This window comes from Temnothorax longispinosus, chromosome 12, assembly GCF_030848805.1.
Source record: "Temnothorax longispinosus isolate EJ_2023e chromosome 12, Tlon_JGU_v1, whole genome shotgun sequence".
Classification (NCBI taxonomy): domain Eukaryota; kingdom Metazoa; phylum Arthropoda; class Insecta; order Hymenoptera; family Formicidae; genus Temnothorax; species Temnothorax longispinosus.
Window position 1 is genome coordinate 6,549,583 of NC_092369.1, and position 23,945 is coordinate 6,573,527.

At 32.9% G+C, this 23,945-nt stretch overlaps 1 protein-coding gene and 1 long non-coding RNA gene across 2 annotated transcripts in view; one reads left to right on the top strand and one right to left on the bottom strand.

Moving 5' to 3' along the window:
- The window catches only part of LOC139822885 (uncharacterized), a 29,693-nt gene extending 23,812 nt beyond the window's left edge, over positions 1 to 5,881 (top strand). Inside the window, exons 7-9 of the long non-coding RNA XR_011734631.1 lie at positions 3,641 to 3,754; positions 3,844 to 3,897; positions 4,334 to 5,881. This is a non-coding gene — a long non-coding RNA (uncharacterized lncRNA). The remainder of the gene's footprint in view (positions 1 to 3,640; positions 3,755 to 3,843; positions 3,898 to 4,333) is intronic.
- Positions 5,882 to 12,881: 7,000 nt separating this feature from the next.
- Positions 12,882 to 23,188, bottom strand: Smurf (SMAD specific E3 ubiquitin protein ligase). The gene is made up of 12 exons (XM_071794554.1): positions 22,616 to 23,188; positions 21,638 to 21,676; positions 21,459 to 21,567; positions 21,244 to 21,377; positions 20,289 to 20,553; positions 19,710 to 20,203; positions 19,377 to 19,626; positions 19,139 to 19,305; positions 18,535 to 18,725; positions 18,001 to 18,398; positions 17,427 to 17,887; positions 12,882 to 17,342 (listed from the first exon to the last, which is right to left on the bottom strand). The coding sequence occupies exons 1-12, from the start codon at positions 22,668 to 22,670 to the stop codon at positions 17,155 to 17,157; spliced, it is 2,751 nt and encodes a 916-aa protein (XP_071650655.1). The 5' UTR covers positions 22,671 to 23,188; the 3' UTR covers positions 12,882 to 17,154.
- Positions 23,189 to 23,945: the final 757 nt, after the last annotated feature.

Consider the following 23,945-nt stretch of genomic DNA (forward strand, 5'->3'; position numbering starts at 1 on the left):
GTAAAAAAAAATTTTTTTTGGCCGAATCTGATACCAATCTTCACAACACTCATACAGATTAAGAATATGTTTGGTTTTTTTTTCTTCAGATACATACAATGTCCGCAACACTGGTCGCTAATCAGAGGCGCATCATTATGCCCAAGCGTACAACACCACATGTTAAATTTCTTTATTTTTTCCAACAATATTTAAACATGTTTTTAAAGCAACAATAAATATGTGTGAAAATTTTCCGAAAGAAAACTCGAACAGTTTTATAATCTCGCACCACCAACAGCGATCGGCTCTTAATTAGCCCGTTCTTCTTCGTGTGGAATTCCGCAACAGAGCCTTATCTCTCCAAAATGTAAAATTTATTCTATTCTAAAAATCACTTCTAAAAACAGCATTCTAGACAAGAATACCCTCTTAAGAAAATAAAAAAAGATTGAATATTACTTATAATTAATGATTATATAATACCTTTTACAAATAATGATCAATATATATATTGATCATATCCAATTTACCTGTAATCTTAACAATTCACATTTATTTAATTATCTCTCAAATTTTTACACATTCTCGACTTTAAATAAAATATGTTCATTAATAGAATCGCAGTCTCTTAACCGCAGGTGAGTTAAAAACTTGCCAAAATTTTTTCATTTTATATGCTATATTTATTATAATTATACTGCAATTAAAGATTATATTTATTTATAAGTTTATCTTGTTTGCTTTTATGCTGTCAGACGGACAATTAAATCGAAAGTAATATATTTTTGTTCGTTCGTCAAAGTATATCATACAAACGCTATTTGTAAGCCGGGCAATAATTAGTGCGTATATAGTGTAATCAAAATCTAACAAAATATAACTATACATTTAACAGTAATTAAAAACGATTTTTATGATTAGTAATAAATGAATTTTATGTTTTTATATTTATTATTAAAGAATAAAACACAATAACTTTGTATCATACCTTGATGTAAGTATTTTACTGAAAATACGAGGGTCGGTACGAAAGTAATGCCTCCAAAGTTTTTTCTCAGGAAATTTTATTCCTGGAACTTTGGCGTTTACATGAGTTTAATCTTACATCTATATGGTGCGCATTTATTATTTTTCCACATAATTATCATCTGTTTCTGTACACTTTTGCTACATGTGAATATAAGATGCTGTGTACCCGTGCGGTAAAAGTCTTTGCTTTTATTCTTAAGGGCTCGATCAGCAATTTTTTTCTTTAGCTCAGCGTCATCTGAAAAATGGTGTCCACGAAGTGTATCTTTTAATAGGTCAAAGAGGTAATAATCAAGGGGCGCCAGATCCGGACTATGAAAAAAATGAGGAAGAACAGTTCACTGTGCAGATTGGAAATTATCTTCCGCAGACTGGTATAAGGCCGTGCGTTGTCATGAAGAAAAAAAACTTCATTCAGATTTTTGTCAGGTCGAATATTTTCACAGATAAGGGACGATGAGCTAAAGAAAAGTGCTGTTGATCGATCCCTCGAGAATAAAAGCAAAGACTTTTACCGCATGGGTATACCGTGTCTCAGGTAGTACGGATCAGAAATGTTTTATAACCGATTTCTTGAAACGTTTTTCATCATGAGTAAAAATGTCCATTCGAAAAACGTTCGATGGAATTTATGCATATATCATCTATGGCGTCTATTCTTTTTCGAAGAAAGAAGGAAACGCCCTTTTGGGAGTTTTCGTGACCGCTCGGGGATCGTTTTATTCCTTTCATATTTTCTTATATGTATTTTTCTTTGTAGAAACCAAATGTTATTAGTGCTTTCTTAACGAACTAAACGAGACGTAAAAGTCCCAAAAATATAAATAATTAAGGGTGATATTGATGATTGAAGGCGACCGCGCGATTTGCGCACTGCTCTGTTCTTGCCACGATTCCTGGTGAACGAACTGGAATTTTTCAATTTTTTTGGTGCCATTTTGTTCATGAGATTCCCCTCTATAGACTAAATCTATAAAATCTAAGAGAGTACGTCAAGATTACAACAATGGCAACCAAAAAAGAAAAAGTTTCAAAAATTTTAAGTTATTTGTTGTTAAAACAGTTACAAAAAATTAATTTTTGTGCGCTAATATAGGTCTAATTTACGGAAAAATTCGTCATCTTTATTTAAAAAAAAAAAAAAAAATCAAGTCGATATCTGCAGCCGTTCGTGAGTTATCGTGGCAAAACTAGCGAAAAATGCCATTTCGAGAAAAACACGGTTAAAATGTTTAGAATAATGCGAACTCTTTGCCGGCCAGCGCTCACATTTTTAACTTTCCTGAGTTCAATTTTGCGAATTTCTCAAAAAACCAAACTGGGAAATATTCCTAATATACCAGATTATGAAATCGCTGTCAGTTATGCTTCAATAATTTAAAAATTAATTCAAAGAGCGACCAAATACAAGTAATATTGCATCGCAAAATGTTAATTACATTATATTTTTTACTATAACACTTATTACAAAAATAAAGTTATGAGAAACATAGAAACTTTGGGATACTACGATAATACATCAATTAATTATTATTGCTTTCCAACTAATCCTCTTTACGAATCCTTTTGTATTTCTAGATTCAATTTATATCGAATATAATATATTAATAATTAAGAGCAAATGAAAATTCTCTCATTTGAAAAAATGACTAACGAGATGCCCTCCTTCTTTTCATTCGGACTTGGGACCGACAGTGGTAAAGTTACATCTCCTATTTACATATTTACATACATTTATTGCAGAGCATTCAACTTATAAATAACAGGTTTTAAAAAATATTTAAATGAGTAGCTTCTGACTCGAGTTATGAAAGATTTTATTCAAGTTTTTAAATTTTATATAAATTAAATTTTAAATAAATGGAATTTTAAATAAATGACATTTATCATATCAAAAATAAAAATATTTTCTAAATGTTCCTTTCTTCTGTGATAGTTGTATCATGCTCATAGCAATGCTTATATAGAAGCCGGGCACGAAGAAAAATTCCAATAATACAGAGTTCACTAATTGTCCGATTTGGCTCCTCGATCAATGAGCGTAGGTGCACTTTTTGGTATGCGCTTCCATATGCATTAAATGCGCATATAATGCGACTTGACCGAAATGCCCATATAGCTTCTCACAGGAATCGTTCTCAGATTCCACATTTACTACTTGACCGTACTGCCCATGTAGATTCTCACAGGAACCGTTCTCTGACTCCACATTTATCACCTGACCGCATTGCTCATGCAGATTCTCATATTAACCGTGCCTCAATGTCATTTCCTCAACTTCAGAATAAACGCCAAATTACCTTCTACTGTAGCAACCGTTCCATTTATTCATTTTCCCAAACGGAACGTATGAACAAATCAGATTCTCACCATAATCACACATCGACTGTTTTACCTCAATCCAATGATGCTTCCTCTGACTCATTTTTAAAGAGTAAGAAACATTTATCGTATTCATCATCTGAATTTATTTATCGTAAAAAATTCTCTCTTCATGATCACAAGTTTCGAAATAATAATTATCCTATTATTTATATCTAATTTATATCAAAATTTTTTAAGTAAAATTTTAAATAAAGTATAATTATTGAACTATATAATCACTGAACACCTCAATTTAAATTTTCAGATTCAAAAACTCGTATCCACAAAACTACGAATAATATTCACCGTTACAATTCACAACTCCGTCAAAAAAATCGCCAAACGATGACGATCTGTTTCTAATTCGAAGGAATATCCAGTAAGAATATTATGTTGTTTATTGAATATTGCATTGTGTACTGCATTATGTAAAGATACTTTTTTTTAAACTTGTTAATGTTATTGTAGGGACATTACACGGCAATTACAAGATCTGCCAAAAAGGATTACTGATCAACTCGGGTAAGTTTGTATAACAGTCGATAATTATATATATACAATATATGTATATATTATATATACAATACATGTATATATAATTATCGACTGTTATACAAACTGTTATATTAATTATACACTTTATGGCACTTCTCGGGAAATTCTACGCCTGTTTTATATATAATTCTTTAAAATTCGGTCAATTATTTCCCGAAAAATTGGAAAAATTTCGGATACCGGTTCCCAAAAAAATCGGTAACAAAAAACTATACACTCTATAGCACTCCCCGGAAAATTCTACTTCTGTTTCATATATAATTCTTTAAGATTCGGTTGAAAACTGTAGATTTGCATAGCGGACAAATATACAAACATACATACATTTATTTTTATATATATAGAGATAGAGATATATTGCATAATTATATATATATAATGAAACACCATGTATATTTTTAAGACCCATAATTAAGGATGAAGTACGAAAGGCTGCAGAAGACTTAAAAAAATTCGACAGACTGCCAAACGAAGAGTATGACAATGTTATGAGTCAAAAACATTTATGCAATTATATATGTATCTGATGATATAATAATAACTTAGGCTATTACTTTTTTTATTCTTTGCTCTTATGGAATATTCTGTTTAGTATAGATTAGTATAGAATGAGACTCAAATTTTAACCCTTATCGGTCACACTATGTATAATACACACCAGCGGTTTTTTTAACTTCGAAAACGACCCAGTAAACCAATGGAAATGGGCCTTGTGCCGTCATCTACAGGTAGTTGGGACCTTTAAGTATCGATCTCCGTCGGTAATATATTTTTCGGCCCGTTAGTTCTCTCTCGGCAGCCGTTCAAAGTGAGCGTCTCGAAGTTTTGGGGTGTATTTCACCCAGTGTGACTCATACGTAATAATTTGAGTTTTTGAAGTATTTTTTTTCGTTTCTTGTTGTTCCAAAGTGAAGAGGCAAATACACAGTTGTGTTTTTTGTAGATTAGAATTTTTAAAAAAATTTTACTGTGTAATTATTCATGAAAAGTAGATGGCTTATAACTTGCGCTCACGTACAATATCCTGCACCAGAACAGGCCTACATCTGGAGAGGACCGCCCAAAATTAGATACGCGAGAAAGATGTAAAATTTGCCCGAGAAGAGCAAAAGACGATGATAAAAAGACGATCTCCATGTGTCCCACTTGCCTTCGACCGATGTGCGACAAGCATCGCGCATTCATGTGCAACGCATCTTTATGCGTTGAATGTGCCTATGGCATCAAATAAAAAATTGTAACCTTTTCATACGTAAATATATTTTTTTCATATTTTTTAAACCATTTTTCATAAATATATTGCTATTTTTTCCATAAAAATGTCTTTTTCATTTTTCCGCAAAAATCGCACCTTCATACCTCAAAATAAATATACTTTTTGGAACGGCCGCATAAACTGCAATAATCAATAAAAAGTGCATCATCTGAGAATGAAAAAATTCGAATATTCCCTATAGAATTTACATTTTTGTATTGATTTATATTATTTATGTCCGTACAGAAGCAATGGCGGCAAATCAAAATTTTATATTAACGCAAACCGTATTCAAGGAGGCTATCACTGAAGCGTTGAGGTCTTTAAAGCAACGATTCCGAAATCGACAAGATGTGCTGCAAGTTGAAAATAATAGCGGGAACAGCCGTGATGGTATATAGCGATGAAACTGATGATAATGCCTCAAATAGCGAGAACGAATTAGTTTACAATTAATATTAATAACATCGTGATATCAAAAGTCAACCATGACTAACGCGTCTTTAGAGGGTATCAGTCTCCAAGCATTCTCGTCATCGAAATTTGCATCAAATTTGCATCAAAACAATGCCATACTGGAACTCAATGACACTTGCGATATTATTGTACTCGAACTTGCTGACTCTCACGCCGTCGAGATCAATGACTTCCTGATAGATGTAACACTGCGCATTCTTCGGATACTAGTTCTTAGAGAATAGATTCTTTATTTTTTTGTAAATAGCCTTAAGATCTTGTGGCCACATATGTTTGGCGTACAAAACCACATGTTAAATTCCTTTATTTTTTCCAACAAAGTTTAAACATGTTTTTAAAGCAACAATAAATATGTGTGAAAATTTTCAGAAAAAAAACTCGAACAGTTTTATATTTATAATCTCGCACCATATATCATCAGCGATCGACTCTTAATTAGCCCGTTCTTTCCTCGTGTGGACATCCAACAAAGCCTTATCCATCCAAGTTTTAAATTTATTTTATTCTAAAAATCACTTCTATATAAAAACAACATTTTAGACAAGAATACCCCTTTAAGAAAATAAAAAAAGATTAAATATTACTTATAATTAATGATTATAATACCTTTTACAAATAATGCAATATTCAAGAAATTTCTTTTGAAGATCGAGTATATCTATGTGTGCATTTTTATAATCAGTTATCATCGGTGTTAAATTATTCCAGTCTTCGGTAAATAATCGAAATAAAAGCTTAAGTTTACAGTAGAGTTTTAATTTAATTGCAAAGGGTCGTTCTGTGTACCCAATAATTCAAGAATGTAATATAAGACATAATGATTTCTCTCTCTCTTCTTCTCTGTGCTTTAAGTATGTAGATAACTCCTTTTGTTTATAAGACTGAATTTCAACCAGAGAATATTGAGATATGGAGAACCGTGGTAAGTACAGTTTACATTCTCTTGTAAAGAAATATCAAATTACATTTTCTATTAAACTTTGCGAATAATTCGTACATCGAATGTATTTGATGCATTTATTATGTTACTGACGATTTGTGACAAATGCCAAGATGCACGCTCGAGAAAAAGCAATATGTATAATACTTGAAATTATAAATTATTTAAACACGGCTTTCGAAATCTTTTCTTCGCGTTGCTACAAGAAGGCGCCATTTAACCAACATCATCTGTTACATACGTTTGTAAATCTCTGCAGAGGAGTAAACTTTAACCTTATCGTACAAAATGGTGATAGGGATCATTGATCAATAATCTCATAATGTAACATTCGTTGTAATTATAAGAATTAGCAAAATTGGCTAAGGGCGACCACTATTATATTAACAATAATTGCTTGTAATTTATTTTGGTGAAAATCAAATGATAATGTAAGAATTACTGGGACGATAAACGGCAAAAGAGCTTACAAATTGTCGCTGTTACATGTATGAGATTGTTAAAAGGCAGCAAAATGCATGTCTAGCGTAAGGACATATTGATGATGTAATGTAATTCTTTCTAAGCAACCGATTGCTCCGAAGATAATTATTCCAATTCTCTCGAGTTCTACGATGGTTCATTAACGCATTTCTCAATTAACTGCTGGACTATTCTGCAAAGTCCATTCATATTTAAGTTCTAAACTCATGATAGCATGATAGAGGAGAAGTTACTGTTCAGTTAACCAAATTAAACGTTACAATTATCGTACAAATTATCGTACAAATTATCGTAAAATGAAGTTCAAATATAAGTGTTCAGTACCCAATCTTGTTTAATTAATTCTGACAAAGTTGCAGCTATATATACCAGGAAATGTAATATTATTTCCACAATATTTTATATGCATAGTATTAGCAAATTACTTTTAACTTGTGTCCAAAAATACGTAAAAGACCGAATTTTGTCTTATACCGAATTTTAACTACACGTTTCCCGTAAATAAGAAATATTAAAAGTGATTATGTTATCGATTAGCGCGCGTAGTAATCCTGAGTAAAGCAACCACGAAGCGTTAATGCAAATATATTGTTTTCTCATCTTACTATAAACGAGATCAAAAACTTGTTCTGTATAACTGTTCAGTACAAAGGAAGAGTCATAGGATTTCTTTCCTGTTCTTTCAATAATCAATAAATTAAAGAAAGTGCGCATTAGAAATTGCGCGAACCATTACATGTAGCGTTATTGTTTAATTCCTACATCTGCTATAAATAGGGTATCCCAGAATTAATTCTTTTTCCGATAGCGACATATATTTTTTAAGGAAAAAACGTGATTTTTGGTTAAAAATATTTATGAGTCTGTTTTCCATTGCTGAACAAGCTGCTTATTTTTTAATTAAGTCATACTACAAAAAAAGTATCATGTTAAATGAGCATATTGAATTTGATTATTTAGATTTAAACGTGAGATTGCACCCTTATGTAATTTCCTACGTGCTCTCGTATAGAGTTCCTATAATAAGAATTAGAACAAACCGCCGCCATGTACAGCCAAAGTTATAGCTTTGTCTCACTCCCACTAACTTCTTAGCTGAAGCATATGACGATCATGATAGCTTTGTCTCACTCCCACTTACAGCTTGTCTCACTCTCACTAACTTGGCTGAAACATATGACGGGACCAATCAAAAATCGTCACTACATTGGCTTAACTCTTATTATATGAACTCTACTCTCGTATACGCGTGTTCTTTTTTTTCGCTCGCTGTCAAGCTGCATGGTCAGTAATATATTTTGGTCGTCGACGAAGATATCTTTATATTATATTTTAACCAAGGAGGGGATTATACAATAAATATATTAATTAAAACAATATATATTTATTTTTTAATTAAGCTACACTCAAGGAGCGCCAATGCGCGTATAATGCACTTTAAATGTACATTAAATTTTGCATTAAATGCGGGTATTTGTCCCGCATTATATGCGCATTTAATGCATATTATGGAAGCGCATACCAAAAAGTCCACCTACGCTCATTGATCGAGAAGCCCAATCGGACAACTAGTGAACTCTGTACTATATATTGGAATTTTTCTTCGTGCCCGGCCCGGCTTCTAAGCATTGCTGTGAGCATATTCCAGTACAACTATCACAGAAGAAAGGAACATTCTTATTTAAAAAATATCTTTATTTTTGACATGATAAATATCATTTATTTAAAAATCCATTTATTCAAAATTTAATTTATATAAAATTTAAAAATTTGAATAAAATATTTCATAATTCGAGTCAGCTAGAAGCTACTCATTTAAGTATTTTTTTTAAAACAGCTGTCATTTATAAGTTGAATGCTCAATAAATATGTATATGGGTGTATCAAGACGATACAGAGCGGTACGGCGGGTTGCCCATTCGAGCAGGCGCGCATGGTCGTTCACAATTGCGTTGACTTCGGTGCATCACCTATAATCACTCGCATATCTTTTTTACAATAAAATGGACTTTGTAGCGCCCGAAGTTGCAATACAATTGTGACGGATTTCCGTAGCAGTAACGTTAAAACAGAAGTCGAGATGACAATACAGGTTATGAAATAAATTTTATTAAGAAAACGAAAGACATTTTCTCTCTTACGAAAAAAGCTCGTACCATAGTCCATCATAATCATTATATATTATAATTTTATTACTTAAATTATTTTTTGCACACAATGTTTATGCACAGGACAAAAGTCAGCAATTAGTATATGTGTGCAAATTTAAATTATAAGTCGGCAAATAAATTTCATTCAATGTAAGTTTAAATAATGGCAGAAATCATCATTAAAAAATCTTACAATATTCATTTTGTTTAATTAATAAATAATTTATCATTAAATTGATAATCAATTTAATATATCAATAATAATGAGCATTATATAATTTTTTATATAAATGATGCTGCTGCATCTTAAAAATCTTAATCTTAATCTCATAAACAAGAGGTTTATTAGTATAAAATATGATACATTTTAAATATGATGCTAATAAATAGTTTATATAAGCAAATTATCATAATATTTAATGAATACTTTTTAGTAATAAATTCCTTGTAGATTTAAATGAGATTCAGTAGCATTATTTACATAAAGATGCTTATTAGCATCAGTATATTGAATTAATTATTAATGTTAATGATGAAATATTAATAATCTGAAATAAATGTTGTTAGACATAAGATCCGCTGATAATCGTTTTTATCGTTATAAATAACGATGGAAACGGTTATCAACGGATCTCGTGCCTAATAACACTTATTTCAGATTATTAATATATAATATATATATATATATATATATTGTCACGTCTTTTTCACTCCCGGAGCGGTCCGGGCCGTGTGACGGATCAAAAGGAGAAGGAGAGAAGGATGATAGGCCTCTCCGGCAGTTCTCTCGCACCCCCGACACTCCACTAACCGAATTTTATTGTTGGGCGCCTGACGCGTGAATTCGCGTCCGCGAAATCGCGAGAAACTAAAGAGAGAGACGCAAGGCGAAATAAGTCGGTGTGCGAGGAATCGGCTAGCTCGACCTAATAGCAGAACGCGCCCTCAGAAAAGATTTTTAATAACGAGACAAAAAATATTCTTGACATGTTTAATCTTATCACAACCTGAAGTAGTATAAAAATAAAACAATATTGAGATTAAATCAATAATTCCTATTCTCTTCTCTCAAATAAAATAAGATTGACTTAATATCTTGAGACAAGAATATATAAATTTAAGCTTATACATTCTTGCGTTTAGACTAATCTTCACGCGACGTTATAAGTTATAATGTCGCGGAATAAAACGGCTTCCTATCAAATACGTTTTGTATAATCATAAGTCTAAAATCATAAATTATAAAAATAATCGAAAATCATACGTTTTGTATAAAAACGTAATAATAAAATGTTACAAAATAATAGCTGTTTTTGTTCATAAATACCTTTATTTTGTTCTATCACAAAAAGGATCTTGAAAAAATAATATAATAGATTCCTAACAATCTACAAATTCTCTTTTTGCAAGAATAGAATAAGATTTTTTTTTCAGATTCGTCTATTATTGAATCAAGAATATTATAGGATTGTCACACAGTTCTATCTGCATCTTTCTGAGAAAGTTAGATATAATATATATTAATATATATTATATTAATTAGTTAGTAATAAATATTTAGTATTGAAACAACAATATTTTAATCTTAAATAGAAAATTTCTTAAGTTTAGAATAAAATATTCGTGATACTATCTCTCTAACTTTCCTTCGCAGATTGATCTCAAGAAGAGTGATAAGAAGCAAGACTCAGGTCGCTCGTTACTATAAAGATCATTCTTTTCTGCGTTGATTGCTAACCAGCGTATCACTCGGCAGAGGGGCCGAGAGGCTTAATTTAGCCAAATTATTGAGTCAGTTATCCTTTCTTGAACGTGATAATAACGGGATCGCAATTCTTTAAGATCTATAAGATTTTGAAAGATAGCGCTTTTTAGAGGGTTAATAGTGGTGTAAATTTTATCTGCAGGTACGATTAATCGAAATCATTTAGAGACACGTATAATGAAAACGCTTAATCCTTCTGAAGTTATATTCATTATCGTGTATAAAAATAAGTATGAAGGATTCGCGCTGTATCAGTGATATATATTATAGAAATTATATCATAGCACATCACAATTAGGTAACACAAGTATTGTGGATCAATTTATTGGCAAATATTCGACGCGATTTGTTTTATTCGATCATTGGCTCAACCTAAAGTTTTGACTGTACTTCCGCAAAGGAATTTACCACAAAATTCTTTTTTTTTTCCAAAATATTGTCGAACATGCCAGGGGCCGTATTCTGTTCCGCTAAAATCCGCTTACTGACAATTGTCGGTGTCGTTGCGCAGCTTTTACACGATATGAAAAACCTGCGCAACGACACTTATCGAACCGACAGTTGTCGGTAGGCAGGAACGGAATACGGGCCCAGTATTAGAAATATTTTTTTCTATGATTGAAGAGGGGTAATTGCAAATTTTATTAATAAATTTCTCAGTCGCGGTTGCTCGCACCACATAAAGTTTTGTGAGCTACGTATAGTTTTAAATTTATAACTGATGATAAATATTGTGTAATTAGATTATGCTTATCAATACACTGTTGAGTTATATTCTATTGCTATAAAATACGGACGATGTGTTAGTATACGCATTTCCAACGTTTTTGTGTAATCCGGAATTAATAAGATATCTTATATGTAACACAATTTTTTCCTATACTGTGTAATTATATTATTTGATTATGTATTATTATGTATTAGGTTTTGGCATAGACTGAATTGTGTAAATTTGTATAAATTGTATTAAAAAAGTGTGTGTGTGTAAAAAAAAACAAAAAAATATAAAGCTTAAGTATATCCAAGAAAATGAGGACCGCTGATTGGAATCGGCGGGGGTGGTGGAGGGCCTCTACAAGTTGGCTCATTTTTATCGGACAGAATTTTAGCTGAAATTAAAAGTGTAACTTAATTTTATTATAAATCTAGGCCGAGTTTAGCCAAAATACATTCAATTGCAACGATGTCCGGTAAAAACGGGTCCTCTTAAGTATAAAGTTTATAAAATACAATTATTAAAATTTAATTATTAATACAAATAATAATATTAAAAAGTTGGTAATATATAATATAAAAAAATATATATGATTAAAATAATGAGAGAGATGCCCCCGGAAAAAAGGGAGACGTCTCATTATTTTCAAGCCTTTTTTTCAGCCTTTGGATTATTATTTGTCGAAGAAATAAGAGAAAGCAAACTCAAGGAAAAGAAAATAAAAAAATGTACTTTACATTCCAGAAGAAAAATATCTAGTAATAAAATACTACTGGGATAGGAGATACAAAATCGAAAAAGAAATTATGAAAAAAGATTAAGAAGAATATATTGACAAGATAACAGAAGGGGTGACATAATAATGATAGAACAAAGATCAAAGAGAAATGGAAATCGGACAGGAATAAGAAGAAATTTGTCGAAGAAGAATCAAGGAAAACAGAGCACAACAGCGAAGGAAGAACGAACAAATAAAGTATACTAACAACATCAATAATGCGAAATAAATGAATTTGAATCCTTTTTTACATTTATATGATGTAAAACATATAACATAACATTTTACATATGCAGCGTTATATTGAAATAAAGCAGCAAATGAGACACAGATAGCAATAATAGTCTATTTATAATCTCGCAATGGTGCCGAAAAAAATTAACACATATTAACATTAGAAGATTCCATACTTTGGATATTTTATTAAAATATACATTTCGTCCAGAATACAAAAGGAAAAGTTATATACATTTGTTTCCTGAAGAGCTTGCGCAGTAAATGATGATAGTAACAAATGATATTAGTTGATGATAATAATAATAATTCATCCGCAATAATATAATAGTACGCATAATCTCGCATAATTACAAATTACGAAAGAGGCAATCATTTATAACTTCAAAATTATAAATGATGATATATTAAGTTATATTATATATTAATTTATAATTTGCAAATTCGCATTTAGAATTACTAGAATATAGAGAAACGATAGAACTGCTAAATAAATCTTAGTTCACGAAAACGAGCACAAGTTTCTCGTCACCTTCTTCGTCATAACTATTTTCCTCGTATTCTTCATCCTAAATGGACTCACTTATTCGTAAAAGTAGAAAAAGAAGTAAGTTTCTCCAAGAACCAACGGGATACTTTGATGTCGATGAAATCGACATTAGAGAAGAAGATGGTCTACAATTTACTGCGAAGTCACTTATTATTTTCTACTTTTCTTATGGTACTCAACCCTTTACCGACATCTCTCGTTGTATCGATTGCAAAGTTTCAACATAGATATGTACATTTGACAAAGTTGTGTCATATCCGTGAACAGATGCAACACCATTTGGTGTGCGGAGGCCTTCTTTTAGCTGACTCTTAAAAGAGTTTGTAGAACCAGCAGAATGGATCGATAAAGAGTTAAAAGCGATTCGAGTTCACCTGATAATTCAGAATAAAATAAACTGCGGATTCTTAATATATATTTTAATTTACGCATCCTTGCCGATCCGCAAACTCCATCAATAGTTACATCTTGCGAACAATATTATCTTGTGCCACGTATAATGGTAGATATTTCTTTGTACGTATTCTGTGTGAATCCTAAATATTGTCACTCTCAATTTCTTTCTTTATCTCTCACTTTACTCTCTTAATCTCTCTCTGTTCTTTTTAAATATTCAATGAATAAGAGAGTAATCCTTTCGTCAAATAACGTAATAATAATTTTTACTAAACAGAAATTTGTTCTAAATATATCAGCTATTAAATTACAATAATATAATTCGTAAAGTACGTATATACAAGAAATATTCTGATAACATATTTAATTTTCGATGTTAAACACCTAACGAAATTGATATGTATGTAAAATATGATTTATTTTTAAAGAAAGGAATTAACATGATGATGGATAATTAAAACGTTGCAAGTTATGCAATAATTTAGGGTACCTTGAACATAATTATACAAATAAAAAATCTTTTTGGATAAAAGATATTTAATTTTTCAGGATATTTTTTTGGCTGATTTTTACTTAAACCATGTTTTCTTATTATTCTGTCATTGTTTAATGTAGTCTAATGTAGACTAATGTAGTTATCGTAGTATAAATTGACAGTTGTAACATATATATATGTGTATGTGTGTGCATCTATTTAGATATAGTTTTAGGAAAGGAGGATAAAATTTACACATTATTTCTGAAAATATTATGAATATACTTTTGCAGTATTATTAACGTCAACCACAAGGCACTTTCAAGGCCTTTATTGCTATATCGACAAGATAACGATTGAAGAAACCAGTGAGAAAATTAGAAGAAAGATATATCATCTCTTCTAATAAGACTATCCATGTGTTGAATGTTCATGAATAGCGAAGAAAAATTTGATATAAAAAGAAAATTCTTTTTAAATATAAAGGTAAAACTTTATTATTCTTAACATTCATTGATAATTTTGAGGAATATATTAAGAAATATAAAATCTCACTGAATCTTCTCTGTATCTGCGTCAATTTTCTGAATTGCCTTGATGTTAATCACGATCTTAAATACCGAAAATAGTTTCTCTTCTCAGTTATCAGAATTATACTTATATATTTGTAGCATAGTTATACACTCTATTAAAAAATTAGTGATTTCACTTTAGCATATATTATGTCGCTCATAGAATATTGAGGCATTGGATGCATCTGATACCGTGAAATAAACTATTAAATACAAGAGTTCTCGTTGTGTACATGTAAAATTAAGGCAACAGATATAGACAGCGCTTAGAGGTGTCCGTTTTATGCATGTGATAACGTTAGCTTAACGCTAACAACTGTATCCATTATCCTACTTGAGTCGTAATAGCTACGTTTCCCGTTATAGCAATGCTCAGTACTCAGACCGCGTTTCAGACGTTGAAAACGGATGATACTTATACGCATAACTCAAACAAGGTATGGAGACGCTTTCCAAAAAAGAATTGACAAAATGGATATGTGTGTATAAACATATATACATACATATATCCATTTTATTATACATATATATTGATTTCAATAATATTGTGTATAAAAGTGAACGTAAAATTATGCTCCAATTCTCTAGAATCAAAAAGTGAGACTTTCGGTGCCCTTACCACATAATTTCCATCTACGATATGTTTCATCACAGTTTTGTGCATAATACAAATATAATAATGCAATAATAATTATACAAAACAATGATCCATGCATTAAATATTTTTACAACAGCGTCATATGTTGAACTAAATGAAAGCTTCGTGAGATAAATAAGAAAATAGTGCTATATCTTACTAAAAGCAGTTTAGTAAGGTATAGTCATGTTTCGTGAAGTTCTCAAACAAAAGAGTCAGTTCGAAACATTGTAAGCTTACATAAACCCGTCGAATGAACTCTTTCCTTATAAATAAATGTGCTCTAAATTAAAGCTAATGTACACGATTTTAATTGTCATTGTTAAAATCAACGTGCCGATCGCTTTCTGATCTGCACGCGAAACGATATTATATTACGCTGTTATATTTTAATCTCTAATAAATTATTTACATCTTACTAACGCACTCGGTGATATTAACTCTTAACAAGCAAGATCTTACGCATTGATCTTATCGCACAGGTTGCATAGTAATAAAGTTTTGCCAATTGCGTTACGACAGCTCCGAACGAAAGTGTTACAATCTTAAAGAATAAAACATTATTAATTTCAGAGTATTAATTATTTTCGTAAATAACGTATATTTTCGTAAATATACCAACAAGAAATTATAAAAAAAATAAAATATATAATAATTTTGCTTTTATATATATCTTATGTCTTTATTCTTGAAAATTTGATATTTAATTAAAGATATATCTCAATAGCAATATTATCTTTTTATTGTCCTTATACTCTTTATAAATTATAACAATTTTCATTTAACACTTGCGTTCAGAATTATACATATGTACAAACTCTATACTTCTCCCCTAGGACAGCAAGGCCCAATAATACATTTTAAAATACTAGATTTCCAGCATTGTGTCTAGCTGATGTCTGCCTCTACGAATGAGCGAATTTTATACATATATGCACTTCTCGTTTGCGATACTAAATCCTATTATCCAATAGATATAACTGATATGGAATTAATTGACTGTGCAATTCGTTACGATACTTGTTTTAAAGTGAAATTGAAAACTTTCTAATGCGAATTGATTCCCTATGTCATATATTGCTACGTTCATAACTTCGAGATTCTTTCACGTTGATACTACACATGTTTTGTGTTTTAATAAAAAAATCTGTACAGTATGAACATCCTATAACTATATAATCATAAAATTTTGGAAGATTTTCTTCCAAAAATACTTGTGCATGTTTTACCTTATATTTATATCGTAATTAAAATAATAAAACTAACTTCGATGAATTAAACAAAATTAGTGATTTTACTTGAAAAGATGTGAAAATTGATAAGAACTTTGATAAATGTATATGTGTGCATAAGTAAACGTAGAAAACAGATTGATCAAAATATTCACTAGAGATCCCCGTAAACTGAATTATTTAACCAGATAATAAATATTTAAAGGCCAATATACTAGTTTTCTAAAAATTGTTACTCAAATTTATGTTTAAAAAAGGACATGTATCGTGAGATATGCAAGATATGCAAAGTTCATAATTGCAAGGCCATTGATATTCGTATATAGGTATTATACGTGAAACGATTTCACATATTAACGTTTTCTATTAGACTCACTGGATTTTTCTAAGACCTGCTGGATTTTCTTATTTTTTGCTGTTTTGTAAGTATAGAAAATAAATAATTTCCTGTTTCTTTTATTAAAGAATTTGTAAAACGTCGTTTATTATGGGAATCCAAGATTGCCGAAATATGTACTATCGTAATAGAGAAACGATCGTACTAAAACTGCAATAATCTACCATATTACTCGACAGCGAAGCCACAAGTTTCTTCAACCGCCTGCGTAAGCTTGTCAAGCATCTTTTGATAAGTCGGATAACTTTGCGGTATGTCTATTCTATTGAAACAGGTATGTGCTTTTGGTAGATTTTCGCTCGGGGCATCAACGGCGTGAATCGTGAAGAGCCGTGGACCCGCTGCTCCTGTCGATCCTACGTAATCAAACGTAATACGCGATTATTATTTGCATTCTATATTTTTAACGCAATGTGTTTAAATATGAAATGAGCATTTACCTTGCAAAGCTTTGAATCCTTGTAACGGAACTCTGGAGCTACCGGTAACGAACTGAAGCAATCTCGCTCTCATTTCTTCACCGTACGATTCTACTATCTGCCAAAACCATTGTACAACCGGCGTATCGGGTGTGCAATGCTTAAGTCGAGTATGCATCTTCCAATCGTTTATGTCAATAGTGCCCAAACCGCCAATAACTAACTCCAATTCGCGTTCATCAAACGGTCTTAGTAACAGGGGAGGTATCAATTCGTGAAATCCTTTCTGTAACGCTAAGAACTGTTGCTCGATACCGCGCATAAATCGATAGTTTACGTATAAGCGAACGTATTCTCTCTTGTTTTCTTCCGTCACCGGAATGTCTTTACCGCCTGGCTTTAGCTCGTGATTCTTCAATACGCCGAAACTACTGTGCTCTACGGAAAATGTAGCATCCAACACGCCGTCTATGCTATTTTCCCTAATAACGTAAAATATAGTAAATTAAAAATTTTTTGAAATCATCTTTAGAAAAAATAACATATGAATCAAATATTGATAATAAAGTTTTCTTAAAAAGAACATGTCACTTACAGCATCCATGTGAGGCTCCTGTGCAGTTCTGGATCGACTCCTTCTATATCGCTCAAAGTTATAGCTTTATTAAGCAGCATTTTATAGAACGGAGTTGTGAAACCACCGTCAATGTGATGACCATGAAAAACGGCGATGCCTATAATCCTTCCGGCAAAATGAAAATACGATAAATGTTCTGGATTTATGCCTGAATCTGGATTAATTTGAAGCGTATAATTATCATCTCTCGAATACTGAAAGAGCCCGTATTGCGGGTTTAGCATCTCATGAGACAATAAATATAACCATTCGCGTGCCACACCGCCGTAATCAAGGCCTTCCTCGCCGCGGAATTTGACCATGAGCCTCTTGCGCATATCTTTCGGACGCATTTTCATTATCAATCTGTACGATTCCTGTAAGAACAATGTATATTGCTTATATTGCTTACAGGTTCTCGTGTAAAACAAATTCTTATTCTTAATTCTTTGTGATAATGACATACGAAATATTTTAGAACAAAAAAGCTACGTGGATTTAAAATTTGCTTACTTCGAATATTTCATTTCTCGACACCTCCAACCTACAATGTCCACTCTGAGGCTGAAGAGCATTCAATTCCGCTCGAAGGCATTTCAATTTTGCTACTAAATCACGTTTGTATTTCGGAAGAAGTTCATTGTCCATGAGCTCCTTCGGTAATTCCGACACTGTTTGAGCATTTTGGGATGGAGTGCTTTCCACTGAAATGCAAAAAAAAAAACGCTTGTTAACCCGATCACACTATCCACATATACCCACGGAATAAAGAATCTCGATTTTTACGATAATGCGCCCTAATGAACAAGACTCTTCCGAAATGAAATGGCATTTCACCCAAGTGACAAAACAACCGAGACTGATTAACAGTCAGGCTGTGTTGCATAGATAGACTCACTCGAGATAAGATAAAATTGCGAGGCATACACAAATGATCTTTTGTTTTGTTTTTGTGTGAAAATGAGTAGATTATGCGATCCATATTGTGTGAATATTATCAAATGTGTAAGATACCCGCGAGTCAAAGACATAAAAGCGCTTCAATTATTCTGCATTGTAGAATATATTTTCTCTTCTCTTTTCTAGCAAAAATACGTTTTAAAAAAATTTCACTCACTTGTTGGAGAATTGTTGTTACTTCCATTTTCATTTCTCGTTGGCTGCTGCGGCGTGGTAGGCTGAACCATCGATGAATTCGTTGTATCGGCCTCAGCGGTCTCGCTCGTCACCGAATTGTTTGCATTATTCGCGGTTTGATTGTTCGTGTTATTATTTTGCCTCCTACTATCGGCAGAATAATAATTTTATATTCTTGCGTAATCGCATTTACGTATCTTTCGACTTGCTATACTTACTTCAGCAGATTGCTTATTATTTGACTGGATAGCCTGGGATCGGTAAACTGCGTTGTCCTGTTATTGTGATCTACAAAGTATACCCGTCCACTTTGGGTCTGCCTCATTTCCCATCCGCTGGGAAGAGGACCAAGCTCGTTCGTCAATTCGTTAGCTTGCAAGTCGCGTGGAATCCTCGGGTCGTGCCAAGTAGAAGATCCAGTTGGTACATGATAGAAATATACTTGGCCTTGCTGGGTTTTCCTCATTTCTACACAAACAGTCGAATCTTTTTGCTATATTTATACATCTTTTTCCCTAAATAATTGTATCTAAAAATGATTTCAATCATACCATAACCACGAGGTAGATCCGTCGGTTGCGGCGGATCGGTTCGTCTGTCGCTACTCGACATAACGCTATTTCTGTTCCTGTTACTGCGATTAGGCCTTCGAATTTGACCCCCATTGTTAAGGCCACGTTCTACCCTTCCGTTCGCACTTTGATTGCCGTTTTGTTCATCGGTTCCTCTAAAGACGCGCCGCTCCCTCAAAGACGATGCCGGCGTTGTCGCGTTTCTTACATTGTGCTGATTCTGTTGCTGATTGCGATTCTGTTGTTGTTGCTGCTGCGTCGGTGTATTTCTCGGAGTATTTTGCGTCGAATTATCTCGACTAGGTGTTTGACTCGGCGTCCCATCCCCGCCAGTCCATTCAGGCGACGTATGTCTCGCAGGACTCCCCTCATTTCTTACGTTCGGAGAGCTCGCGCTACTGCTGGGAGACGTAGGCTCCGACGACGACAACGGCGGTGGTTCCGGTGTCGTCGGTATAATAGCAGTGTTAGGCCTATCAATGACATTACTCGAATAAATTTACGTCATACATATCATGTCATATACGCGCTTTGGCATGAATAGATGTCAAATATTACCGAGCATTCGGGCGAATCCATTGCGTGCTCTTCGTGTGATGATTTACATAGTAAAGTCGACCACTTTCCGTTCTCCTTTCTTCCCAACCATCCGGTAAATCATTCGGACAGCTCAGATCTCCGAGCACGTCGACCACGGCGTTATGACCGACTGTATTGCTCACAGCACCGTTATGGCCATCGCGCGACATCAGAGATACGACAATTTGCCCTTTCACAACATCCGTGTCATCGGAATGAGCTTTACATAGGTCCAAACGTTGATCTAAAAGTATATCGCAAACCAATCTTTATAAACTGCAATGTGTAAGATAATTTCTGATATCAAGAAATATATATGTTTCTTATAAGTAACAAAAAGATTAGATTACTTTGAAGCGCTGAAAACTAAACTTTTTCTCAAATTTTTTATAATACAATTTGCAAATGATAGCGATTTCGATTATTTTTGCTTCACTAAGTCGCAAATTTGAAAATTAATCCATAATTATTGGTTTCGTTAAAATTTTATTTTTATAAATTCAGCAGATGATAATTTCCCTAAATGTACCAAACAACAAAATCAAATAAATAATACAATATGCCAATTTCATTTTAACTGAAATTCTTTATTTTTTCTAAAATAAGGAAATATTTATCATTCAATTTTTTACCCGCCAGTGCTAACTATTTTAAAATTTGATAACTTTGTCGATACTTGAAATTTCAAAATATAAAAATTTAACCCAATATAACTAGAAATATGATACTTTAAGGAAATACATGTAAAGAAGTAAATTTATTTTTACCTATTAGAATAAACTATCCTTTAATTCAGGTTTTAATTAAATTTCAATTTCTTACGGGGTATGACTGTATCATAGGCGCGAAATACTATCTCACGTATCTTTTCTTTTACTAGGTAAAAATAGAATCTAATCTAATAATCTAATATAAAATAAACACAAATACATACATCCTGTATCCTTAAGTCTTTGGATAGTATTCGATAATATGCGTACACATCCTAGAAACCCTCCGTTCTGTTTCTTATGGAATTTTCTATAATTCCATACAGATATGGTGATTCCATCGTTCTTTCCGATATATCTGTATGAACAGGTAACAGTTATTTTCTTTCGTATGCACTTACACTAAATCTCTCTATATTCAACCTAAAAAAATGCTCACAGGTCATAGTGTTGATTCCATTTAGGATCAAGAGTAGCTTTGCAGGTATCTGTACTGTGACACTGTCCAGAACCTTCGACAGTTATTTTAGCAAAGGGATCGGGTAAGCCTAAAAAGTAATCGTTCTTAAATCGCATTCATTTATATTTCTACGTGCTCTTTGTGGAAAAAGTACTCACGAAATAAGTCCTTCCTAGCGAGATTGCGGGCGCATAAAACTAAAACGTATATAATCATTAGCCAATATATATTTTCGCGCGCAAACTAATGTCATGAATCATGACAAAAGATTTCTAGCCCTACTATTTTTTTCTATTATACACGCGATTTAATAACGACACATCTATACATCTCTCTAATTTATTGAAGTAATCAAATACTATTTCTAAGTTCCACATTAATATCTAATCAGATAGATTTTATAAAATAATCCGATGACAGATTTATAATCTGATAATCTATAACTTCTACAGTATCTTTTGCTGATAGCCAATTTCGTATTTTATTACACATTTACATTCTCTCAAGTATTATTACGATTATTATAATTGTATCATATGATTATCTCTGCTATTATGACGAAATCGATTCAAACTTAAAGACGAATGATATAATAACTCATGTTAAATGTCGTTAACGATGATCGAATAGCCTTTCTAAAGAACAGCCGGATATTAATAATAAAACTAGTCAAAAGGATGATATAAGGCTAAAAATGAGGCCTTGTTAAAGACGTTACGAATGAATGACACATCAAATGGTCTTCACGACCGTTCAGAATTAACGTTTTCATCGGTCTCCCGGAGAGTACTCGCGGTGGGGCCTCGAGTTAGCTTCGGCGCCGAGGAAACTGGCGCAACCAGACGATGAAAAAAAGCACGACGAAAGTCGTGTTCTTCACCTAGGGCACGCGGAACTCCCAAGGGACCAAGCAGACGTGGTTTGACGTTTACGCGTCGTTTATCGTAGCCCCCTCCCCCGCGGGAAAGAACACGGCGCGTGCGAGGGCATGTTAAATAACGCTAAACATAAACAGGCCCGACGTGCGTGGGCAGGTGCCCTCGTCGTGCGTGCGAACCGCGGTTTGTATCCGGGCTTCGACTTTCACGCTCGACGGGACGCACGACGCCCGAGGAAGAGACGGCCGCAACACTCACTCGTTAGACGGATCTTCATGGCTCCGTTCCTCCTACTACCGCCCGGATTCGACATCCTGCACGCACATTTAACGCTCCGCACCGCGCATCGGCGCCGTAATTGGCAAATAAAGCGAGGGCTGCTCTACCCTGCTAAGAGAACGCGCGACGGCGATGGTGTTCGCTGATCGCCCGCACCACGCACACATACATGTACATACAAACGCGCGTGCGAACGGTCTCTCGTCGAACGCACTATCGACTTGAAGCCGTCGGTCGATTCTCGGAGCGGACTCCTGCACGCGATCTCGAAGGCTCTTGTATGTAATTTTAATTACTTTACGTCATAGACATAAATAAGTGATCGGAATGGAAAATGAATTTTTAAACCGGAAAGGTGAAATTAAATGGAAGAGGAGAGAAGAGGAAAATGTTTATAGCAAATTTAAATGACTACGGCCATTCTAGTTGCTTTGTCTCGATGTATCGAACGAAGCGCGATTGGCATCGTGCCTGTAAGTTGAGTCGCTCTTGCGGAACACGCGCATTGGGAACGTTTAGCTGCCGGCATTCGAGAATAAAACTAGATATTCACTAGAAATTGGAAATGAAAGAACAATATGTATTTCATCTTTTTAAATATTCTGAATTACCTTGCTTTGTGTTGACAAAATTAAATATATTTACTTATTTGATATTTAATAAAAAACAATAGAGTATATAAGGATCTAAAGGTGACTGTAATTAACTAAACTCCGATTAATTTAATCAGTGATTAATTTTAACCAAGGAGTAATTAATCACTGATTAATTCTATAAGAATTATTACAAAATTTTTCTGGTTACATAATTAATGGTTCATTATATTGTTTGATAATTTAATCACCAATTAAGTTAATTGGAATGATCGGAAATTTGACCAGAGTCGCCCTAAGGAATGATTAACTTTATCGATTAATTCAACGCCAGAACTGCTTAAAGTAATATTTCAATCTATACAATTCGTCGTCTCAAATTTAAATTTTTTTTCTGTGTATCAAGCAATAACAGAAAAATTTTATTCATGTAAACAAAATTATGCAGTCTGCAGATATTACTTGACAAGTTAATCGTCGATTAAATTAATCGAAATTTGGTTAAAGTTACCTTGAGGCTGCTTTTCCGAAAACAGTACAGACTTAAACAAAAGTTGCATCACATAAAACTTCCGATATTTTATTATGTAACATCACGTTTGATTTGTACAACGCGATAACGAGTGAGCCACTTGTAAATATTTTCACATTTTTCAATGAACACGCTGAAAGAAAGAAAGAAGCGTCAAGGGAATGCGTCTTCAGAAAAGCGTCCT